This window comes from Mizuhopecten yessoensis, unplaced genomic scaffold (genome assembly GCF_002113885.1).
Source record: "Mizuhopecten yessoensis strain PY_sf001 unplaced genomic scaffold, ASM211388v2 scaffold5391, whole genome shotgun sequence".
In the NCBI taxonomy this organism is placed as follows: domain Eukaryota; kingdom Metazoa; phylum Mollusca; class Bivalvia; order Pectinida; family Pectinidae; genus Mizuhopecten; species Mizuhopecten yessoensis.
Genome location: NW_018406026.1, coordinates 18,861 through 29,829, shown reverse-complemented (window position 1 = coordinate 29,829; position 10,969 = coordinate 18,861). Strand labels below are relative to the sequence as shown.

General features: G+C 37.0%; 1 protein-coding gene across 1 annotated transcript; it reads left to right on the top strand.

Moving 5' to 3' along the window:
* The first annotated feature begins 4,391 nt into the window (after positions 1-4,391).
* LOC110450630 (60 kDa SS-A/Ro ribonucleoprotein-like) lies at positions 4,392-8,124 on the top strand. The gene is made up of 2 exons (XM_021498247.1): positions 4,392-4,774; positions 6,186-8,124. The coding sequence occupies exons 1-2, from the start codon at positions 4,509-4,511 to the stop codon at positions 7,543-7,545; spliced, it is 1,626 nt and encodes a 541-aa protein (XP_021353922.1). The 5' UTR covers positions 4,392-4,508; the 3' UTR covers positions 7,546-8,124.
* The last annotated feature ends 2,845 nt before the right edge of the window (positions 8,125-10,969 follow it).

Genomic DNA, 10,969 nt, shown 5'->3' with positions numbered 1-10,969 from the left:
CGACCGACAATAAGTGTCATGTACAGTTTCTCATAATTTGTATGTAGCTTAAGGTTCATGCAAAGTCTGTTTTCAACTAAGTTACAAAAGGTCATAATTGTTTGAATTTTACCTCGATAGCCCATATTTTGGTATCACTACGATCCTTAGGATATAAATAAAAGATTGTATTAGCTTTCAGTTAAGTTCAGTTCGTTAATATTGTTTTAATTGCATTAATTACACGTTATGCAGGAAATAATATATATATACAAAACAGAGTCGATTTGCAAGGAAATATCAGTCAAAATCTTCCTTAGAACTCATTTTAGGTAGTGGGATTGTTGAAAGTTAATGAAACTGCTTCAAAAGACTGATAATCACAACTTCAAAGTCAAGTCATTAGTTAATTTCACCATAAAAAAATCAGCAATATTGGAACTACTTTTCTAAAACTGTAACGCGGGACGAGCGTCGGTAGAGATAATTAGAAATGAACAAAACAAACTAGTAAGTTACACAAATACAAACAATTTATTTACAATTAACGCAAGCACATTTCACTAAACATTTCTATCATCTCTCCAGCATCCACTCATTCACATACATACATTTACATATTTTCACACATTGGTTTCCATACAAAAGTTCACTGTTCCAAATAAGCCGGCTAATTGCATGATACCAGTCAATGTTCCTTGCTTGAATAATATGACAGTTCCTGTGCTGTCTGCTCCTGCCACTGTATGACACAATGGACCAATAGTCCTATCCTGGGTGACAACAGTCTCCGTATGTTTGACACCGCTGACCAACCGTAGCCTTTACTGACGGTGGAAATATATGATGCGCGCTATGCGCTTCTTAGAGTTCCCGATCTGTACAGCTCTGGCTGACCTCTTGAGTGACCGTGACTTGCCCGCTGTGGATGACCTGTGGCTGACCTTGACCCTTTGCATGGGAGGGTCCCGATGCCCCGTTCGCTTGTATCCACTGCAATGTTCAGATGTGGTCGTAATCCTCCTCAGGAAAGCACAGTCTGTAACCTGTGCCTGTAACTACTGAGGTAGGCTGCTGTGAGTACTAAAACACACGACAGGTGGCTATGGCGCGTCCACACATGTTTACCTGTGTCCTGAGCTTGTGCACTTCCGCTCCCTACCAATTTACTTACCGTCTCGTCCGTCAACTGACCACGTGATTGGTAATAACAATAACACTGGACACGATCAACATAAACACCACGAGACAATACATGCGATCGTGACAAAAACTATGGAAGCCCATGTAGTGTAATAACAAACATTGATTTTTTCTAAAACCATCTTTTTAACCGAAAAATAATGCGTGATATGTATGTTATGGTTTGTTAAAAAAAAAGAGTCATTAACAAATATTAGATCACAGTAGTTGATTTATATTGATAATTACATTAATAAGCAGATTGCATACACATACAAGACATTTGATTCATCGTATAAAACAGTAAACCTAGTGTCACCTTATTTGTTGTCAACGGAATAGTAGGGTGGCGATAAAGTTACTAGGTATATTTGTAATCTTTTAATAAAAATAAATACCAATTCTTCAATGAAATTGACATAAATTCCATACATAAAATTTCAAGTTTGGGTATTGTGCTATCATTTTAGCGGTTGGATCATGTGTCAAATTTTAATTTGATCACCGTTCATCATTATTGAAGCTTTTGGAATAATCACATTTCTTCCAACGTAATCAAGACATTGGCATATTTACCAATTTACGTATCCGTAAAACAATATTCTCTGCAATACTTCGGCCAACTAAATCAGTCAAGTTTTACTATCGCCATGGGCTACTCTGGTACGATTTGAGTGCTCCAGTACATCACACGCGAGTGTACAAACTTCAGAATGTTGCTTGACATGTAGTTGCAGATGTGAAAAAAAGCTTAGATGTCTTTTGCTTAGTGAGGAAGATACCACGATAACACCATCCCATCGGATATCACAATATCATAATTGTAACTACCAATATTTACAAACACACAATGATTGGGTAACTGTCAGGCAACCATATAATCCTGCAAATAGTCAATTCTGTAAATCTTGTCATCCCCTTCATAGAGATTCTATACACTGCATCATCAAATCCATCATTCCTATAAAACTGAGTACTGTACAGTTGTAGATTGCCACTTTGTGTGTTTCAATGTCCTCTGGTGGAAAATGAGTCGTCACACAAATCTCATTCAATGTTGTTCGTGCATTTCTGGAATAGACAATAACAAAGCTAGGTATTAAAAAAAATATCTTGATATTTCGTAAAAACTTTTTAATATCCAGAAGAAATTTCACAACTGTATCTTAATGATGTCTCATGAAAAAAATACGAGGCCATCGCAAGTGAAATGTCAATTCCCAAGTGTTCAGAATATTCAATATACCATTCATTTTCTTTTCTTGGCAACATTTTGACCAGATGACAATGTTTTGGTATCTGGGTAGATAAATAAATCTAGTGCAATTATGTATTATCTATAAGGAACTTCTGGATGAGGCTTCAATTCGTCGAGATGGGCTGTACGAGTTCAGTGCTACCATTGCTACACCTCCATGACCACACTACCACAGGCAAGATGACAGGACGCAATATAAACATGAATTGAGGTTGACGAGCATCTATTCCCAGTACATGCAGATGTAAACACTTTGAGGGTCTTTAGAGCTTCCTCCTCATATGTTCACAGCAACGTTGTTATTTGACATGTGCTTCTAAGGCTTCAATTAATTGTGCTGCACACCTGTGTTATAAAATATATTAAAAGTTATCATTAGTGTTAATAAATTGGTATTCAATGTCTATTAAAAATTCACATTCAGATTCTTTGCAGACTTATTTCCTTTGACATAGCATACTAATGGCGCCTTTTTGATTGCTGCTTCACTGTGCAATGCAGTAGACACTAATTTGACACATGTGCTTCTTCCATGCTTCCATAAATTGTTTTTTTTTATTGACACTTCAAACAGTAATATAAATAATCAGTTTTTCTATAAAAACATTCAATTTCACAAGAAAGAACACATGCATTGACCAAAATCTTGTATATTTGTTTTGAAAAATAATTAATTTTGCCTTCGAAATGAAGGCAAATGCATTTCCTGTTTGTGTCACTCGTCAAAATACAACACACAAATCTCGTCTTACCAGGACATCGACTCAAGCAATACATTATCTGTGTTTATTTTATGTAAATTACAAGTGTATTCTATCCTACAAACCATACTTACAACAAATAAACATTGTCGATCTTCTGCATCTCAGCGTTTTCTCTTCAGCTTCATGTTGTTGACGTCTGATGCACATTGCCGGAAGTGACGCCGCACAAACAGTCCGATCTTAGATATTATGATTTCTTTTTCTGTAGTAATACTCTTACATTTTTGTAATTCAATTCGGAATCAAAAGTATTTTATTATTTAGAGAATTATGCTCTTGTTTTGATAACTATGACAGGAAACATTGTCATTTTTGTAAACTAACTGCGGAGCGATATCGCCATGTCGTCCGGTACGAAAATCATACCAAGAGGAAGAAAGTTGGTCTGAATATGGACAAAAGACCTGGTTACGACATGTGCTAGTTATTTATGGTTCATTCGATGTCAATGCAGTCTATTTCGTGTCGTTTGGTGTTTTATGAACGCACCGATCGCTTGTGATTGTGACGGAAATAATCACCATTTTTTGACAGCTAAAAAAAGAAAAATGGCGGCCTCCATTCGACAACACGATGACTTTCGATTTAACCAAAATCCATCTATGGATGTTTAAACATAATTTACTTCATAGGAGTACCTCACTGTATATAATATCTTATTTTTGCCAAAGTTTCAATTTTCAAACATGAATAGGTTATCAGTTCTAATTTTCCCCTCAAATAATGGCAAAATATTCACGAGTCACTCATTTATATTTCAAATAACACTATTTATTGAGTGCGTGGCAAACGTTCAATCATGGCTATAGGGAGTTTGAATTTATAATTTATAATATTGAAAACGACAATTCAGCACAGCTTGTAATAAATGTAATATTTAAACATGAAATAAAGGGACCTGAAGGTCAATTATTAGTGTTTACATGAACCTTAAGAAATCATGCTTATTGTGACAGTGACTTAATGCTAGTTTTGTTATATATGATACAGATATATAAGAAGTTATACAATAAAAACATTGTGTAACCTGCAGGCTTTACATGTTATATGTAAGGTTAATGTAACAGCGAGAATTATGTTCAGTTGTAACTTTCAAAGACAAATTCAAGTAAAATATGTGTTGCCCCGTTTCCGTTTTCCATTACTGACAAAGTGTATAGGACAAAGACGACGTTACAGACATATATTACCGGGGGCACAGATTAATATTGCACCGATCTCGACCTAGTGACGTAACACAACAACAGCTATTTTTAGCCTTCGTGGAATTCTCTAAGTGTACTTTCTGTTTTACAATCGGCAGGTCACCCACTACAGCCGGTATCATGTCAGACTCAGATCTTAGTTCTTCCTCCGATGAAATGATTTCTTTAACTCGTGCCACTTTAAGATCCGGAAGGTTTCAAGCACTGGCCAGCGTACGAAGAAATGCCTCGATGGAGATGTCGTTACGGGAGGCAGGGGTATTAATCCCGGACATAAAATCCGACAAATGGCGACTCCATAGGTTCCTCATCCTAGGCGCAGAAAAGGGTGCTTACGAATCAGCCGATAGAGAATTCACTCGAAAGGAAGTTAAATGTATCGACAGGTAATGATACAAACTTGCATTATTTGTTGTGATAGGCCTATTCCCCATTCCTAACACGGTTGATTAAAAACCCTTCCGTTGTTCACGAGGTCATTGTAATATAATTGCGCTATGCATGTTTTCATGTTTGACCCTCCGGAATTTGCATATTTGGCATATATCATTATAATTCAAAAGATTTAATGATAATTGTGTAGGGCAAACAGTACTCCGACATCGCCAGTAATATTGTCTTGTGTTATTTAACAAGCGATTTAAGCTTGACTTCCATTATATAGATCTATTGGGTTTAAGGGGATCATGATGCATTTTTAAACAAAACAAAAATACATATGGAAAGTAATGTCGGAGAAATTTTTCAGTTTGAGGTTCCATAAAATTCCTGATGACACCAGGGCCCAGTTGTTCAAAATGTGATTAGCTTAAACAGTGATTAGTTAGCGCAAATTTTATTTTTTGTGTATCTTTAAAACACAACCATTGAATTAGTTATAACTTTACAGATATCAGCTATTTAGTGGAGTTAATTTACATACAAAATGACGAGTTTTTACCTTGTATATTGACGAAATTATTATATGTTGGAAAATGTCGCTAGACAGTGATTAAGCTAACCACCCTTTGAACAACTGGGCCCAGGTATATCCATAAGAAAGATTTCCACTGGAATTTTCAGGACATTTTTATTGATTTATTGGCGAACAACCTATGACCATGTTGATATGAACAATAAAACTAACTTTTGTTCAAAAGTGGATAGCGCAACATATAAGAGGAGTGGTTGAAATGACATTTTTAAAACATACAGTACAGAAGCCCTGTAGATTATCGTTTGAAAAATAGCCTGTTGTCTACGCTACTGAAAAAAAATATATAAAATGGAGTTATTGAAAAATAATTTAAGTCACCTAAATATAATCCTTGTAAACAGGTCATATTTGAAAAATCAAGACACATCAATTATACGTTGAAGTTGGCATAACACGGTTGATTAGTATCTATCTATCTATCTATCTATCTATCTATCTTGTATACTGTTCACAATCCTCTGGGAATTATTCCGAACAGGTGCAACTGTACAGTTATGGTTATGGTTTGTAAGGTTTGTCAGACCCTAAATATGTGCCACCCTTTTCAATATAAAACATAAATGGCTTGTCAGTGTTTTTATCTAAGTGTTGCTTATTATAAACTGACAACGATTTTGCCATTAGGAGATGCTCATGTCCCTTTATATAAAATTTGCCCTTTTCATGTGTCTTATCACAACCATGTGATCACGCATGTAAAGGTTGTCTCCCTTAGACCATCGCCGATAAGTACAAAAAAATGCGATGGTCTGATACATTGACGTTAGGAAAGAAACCTACTTGTATGATTTAATTAATATGGTTTATTATACTGATTTCAGTTTGATTTCCAATGATCACGGTCCTGAAGTTGTTGAGATCATAAAGAGGGCTAAATTAACGGGAAGAGGATGTCAGCGACAAACCGCGATATACGCACTAGCAATGTGTGCCCGATCAACGGAATCCAGCACGAAGAAAGCCGCTTATTCCGCTCTTCAAGCAGTATGTCCCGAACCCTCGGATTTACTTACTTTCGTCATGTTTTGTGAAATGGTGAGCGGGGGAACAGGGTGGGGTAGGGCACAACGCCGAGCCGTTTCTGACTGGTACAACAGCTTCAGCGACAGGCCCATGGAACTAGCAGAAGGCGTTACGAAAGTACAAAAAAATGGTCAGTGGACCCATAAAGATGTTGCCAGGTTGTCGCATGTGAAACCAGACTCCCCATTCATCATGTTGATCCTGAGATATGTCACTAAAGGTCTAAACGAATCAAAGAAATTACCATCGCCAATTGACCGCGACCAAGCCAAACAATGGCAGGACATCCTCCAATACCTCGAGGCGGTTAACAACACACGTCAGTGTACTGGAAACATGGAAGTTCAGGGGAAAATCGATATCATAAGGAAATATAGGCTGGAAACCTCGCAAATGTCTGCGGCACTCATGAGGTCCACACTTGTTTGGGAAGTTTTGCTGAACCAAATTCCTCTTGATCTGGTCATTCAGAACATTTCGAAGATAGACCAATTAGATGACCAGAAGACAATTCTTGAGAGACTGGGAGATGTGGAACAGCTACAAAATGCAAACGTGAACCCATTCGCAGTTGTACTTGCAATGAAGGAAACAAATGACGAAAACGTCAAGAAGACACTGGCACACTCTTTTGAACTTTGTGTCCGTAATGTAAAACCAACAGACAAAAAATATTCTTTGGTGCATTGGGTAGGCAAGGAACTAGACTCTAAACTTGAGGAAAAAAAATCAGTTACTATCGGAGACGCCATAGCTACAATGGCGACTATAATTGCAAGAGCAACACACAGAGACTCGGAAATTGTCACGTACACTTCCGGGGAAAAGATTAAGCTGGAATTCCCTAGTACAGACGCTTTGGCTTGCACGAACAATTTAATTGCAGTAAATGAGTCACTATCGGTTCTTGTACAACATGTGGAAGAGGCACTGGATTCATTCGACGCCATTATAGTGCTTTTATCCTCCCCAGCTGAGAAATTCAAACAGACATTTTCAAGGTTTCACTTCGGCGTCGGCACAACTCGACTTGTTATCGTCAACTTTGCCAGCAGTGACGTAACAGTAGAGGATCAAAAAAATCCATTTATGCTCCAGGTGGTGGGGTTCAGTGTCAATACAACAGAAGCCATCATGCGTTTTGTAGAAGGACATTAAGACAATTGTTCGTTATATCTTCAGACTGTTGAAAAGATACCAAACAAGCGAAAAACATCAATTTTGTTTAGACATTCTCCAGATTTACAGATCCCTCGAGTCATCATGCTAGACCAAATACAACTACAACACCGCATGACAGGTTGAGGATAACATACACATTTATCATAGTTGTAACTTGTAGGAAACTTAAAGAAGTATATCATTGCTGATCCCACATTATGTAATAGTGTGATGGTAGCCTACATATAGCTTTCATGTAATACCTGGTGATATAATGCTCAGAGCATCCACTTAAATCAATGTCGCGTCAACAACCACGACCACTAGGAATGCAACTAAAGTCTGTCTAGAGTATAATATTCTACCCAGGAAAGCTTTAAATTACTGTAAATAGCCGAGAAAAGGTTTGTTTTCATATATTTTATTAACATTGTAGATTTTTGACTAAGTATGTAATGTTGTAAGTGTATAACATTTTAGCGTCTATTAAAAATATCAGTAACAAGTTACAGCGGCAATGACTTACTTCACCTTCGTGGGAATACCTACTATTTTAACCTACTTGCACTTGCTAAAACGTACCTTTATCTTTTAATCTTTTGTTATCTTTTGGGCAAATATGGCAGTTCCGTATGCAGGATTGTGCCTCACTCAATCATATTATTCACAACAAGGCAGAGTATTGAATGGCAATCCAAAGTCCCCCACCAGTATTTTTTTCTTTATTTACCTAGCGGTACAAATATCTCATCATATAGGTCACAGAGACAGAGTTCTTGTACTCCTCATTCTGTCAGCCAGGACATGCTTCCATACCAACTCTGGTTTCCTTTCAAACGATAAGGTCAAAGTTTAAAGCATAGGTCACAGTGACCTACTTTTTGTACTTGACACTCTGCCATCCCAAGATAACTTTCATACCAAATCTGGAAAGTGCAATGAAATAGTTTAGACGATACATGTATGCACTGGACAAACCTTTTCAAAGGTTGAGGTGAAAGGCCAAAGCATAAAGGTTACAGAAATATACGTCTTGTATTCTGCACTCTGCAATCCCATAATGTACTTGCATACCTAATCTGGTTACTTTGGTGAAACCGAATGTATGCCCCGGAAAAAAATGTTCCATATTTGAGGTAATAGGTCAACGCGTAGGTAACACTGACTTACTTGTAAACTGCATTCCGCTATGCAATGACTCGGTACCTGCATACCGAGTCTGGTGATATGCCACAGAATTGTTTTTTAAATGAAGGTCAAAGCGACCTTATTTTTGTACTCCACAATTTGTTATTCGAAGATGAATTTAAATACCAAATACGTTTGCTCAAGGTGAAATGCTGTAGTAGATATGCCATGGAAAACATTTCTTTTAAAGTTTAAGTCAAAGGTCACACCACAAGTCACAGGTACCTACGTTTTGTAATTGACACTCCACCATTCCAAGGAGTATTTGCACACCAAATGTATTTAAGGTAATATAGCATATGTAGTCCCCAGCTCCCTAGAAACCACGGGCACTTATTATGAACGTTAAAAAGAAATAGTGTTTTGACTCTGATAACCATTCCAATGAAAGCACTTGTCTGCTTCTCTCAACATCTTGTATGTGTGAATGATGCGTACAGGTCATGTGACATTATAATCCTATCTAAGGGCGAACAAATACAGAACTAATTAAAACCGTAAGGCCCTACTTTAAAGGAAAACCCTATATTTTACTTTATAAGTACAGTTTTAAGATCAGTAAAATCTTGATGCATTTAATTGGTATTATCATTTGAAACGTTAAGTTGTATCGCTATGTTTTGCTCCAGTCAGTATACCCCCAGTACTTATTCCATTGATGGCTTTCTTTTGACTTGTACCAAAACAGTAGTTAACGCATATAATCATGCAGGAAAGAAATAAACAAATCGTATAAAATGAGATAACAACTTCATAAGTAATGAATGAATTGCATTTTAAGAAAAGGAGTTTAATGTTCTGAATTTGGCAGTCGATTTTACAACAAACAGCTCGGCGCACAACCAAGTCGGATTTGGATTGCATCGAGCGAATACATGTCAACATAATCATAATTTCAACTCAACAAGGGGAAAATATGAACAAATGAAAGACTAATCACATAATAGTCATAGGAGAAGACAATAGGACCAGTTGTTCTGGAAAGGTAGGCGTCGTCGGCTTTATCGACGACAACTGCCTTGTAAATCTTGGTCAAATGTCAAGTAACGTCGCGTCTTTCCAACGAGAACTCAGGTAGTGACAGTTAATCCATAGGTTACAGTTACGAGCATAATCACAATAATGACCTATAAATCACACAAAAAATAGAGTTCCTAATGAAATCATGATTGCGACCATAAAACCTGCCCATAATCTTCCCCAACCTGCATCATTAACACACTGTGTTGTAAGTGTGTCCGTTAGTAGTCGACATTTATCACAGAAGTCATCAACCAAATGTGACATGTAAACAACATAGGTATTGAAACAGGGATGTTACTATCAAGAAATGTAAAGTTCATGACCGGGAAGTCGAAGTCATTCTGCCTATCGTACCAGCTTACCCCAGTTAGGATGTCTCTACCTTTTGCCGGTACAATATCCATATTATCCATTAACGGTGAAAGATAACATAGTAAAAGCGTCACTAGGTGAAAGCACGTGCATCACATGCTCATCACACAAAGGATATTGGGGTTGAAATTTCACATTCCTTCTTCCGCTTTCTAGATATCTGTCTAATATAAACATTTATCATCCGTCATTGTATAGGGCTTTATTATAAAATAGTTATATATTTTGTAGATCATATCACTTGTGACGTCATTGAACTTGTCTGTTTCATATTTCTGACAATTACGTCATAATGTCATGTATATTAAATATTCTGTAGACATTTATGAGTAATATCAGGAATCATATAGAGCGCTTTATAAGAGTTGCATATCATATCATAAACATGAACATATAAGGATGTAGAAATGTCGCACATTATGACGTCATAACAAATTGATCTGTAATAGGAGTTTAAGATTTGATGGATGCATCCATTACTGCTACTTTTGATATAAATCTGGTTGTTTTCGAGTACCTTTACCTATCTAAGAAAATGTACTGGCTTTTACAGACACTTACATCATCGATTACCTGTACTAACGTCCACAGCATCTGAATAGCCTGTAATAATAACACATTGGTGACGACGACACAAACCAATCAAGATCGCGTTAATGTGAAGCCGCTCATAACCGGGAGCTGCTGACAAGCCCGGACAAAGCGTCTAATTAGTATACTGACAACGATGTTCGTCACCAGAGCTAAATGAAACCCATAATAGATAAATGGTTTCATAAGGGTGGTGAAAGGACCGGGATGAGGCCATACTGGTCATATCATACTTAGTAAGATACAT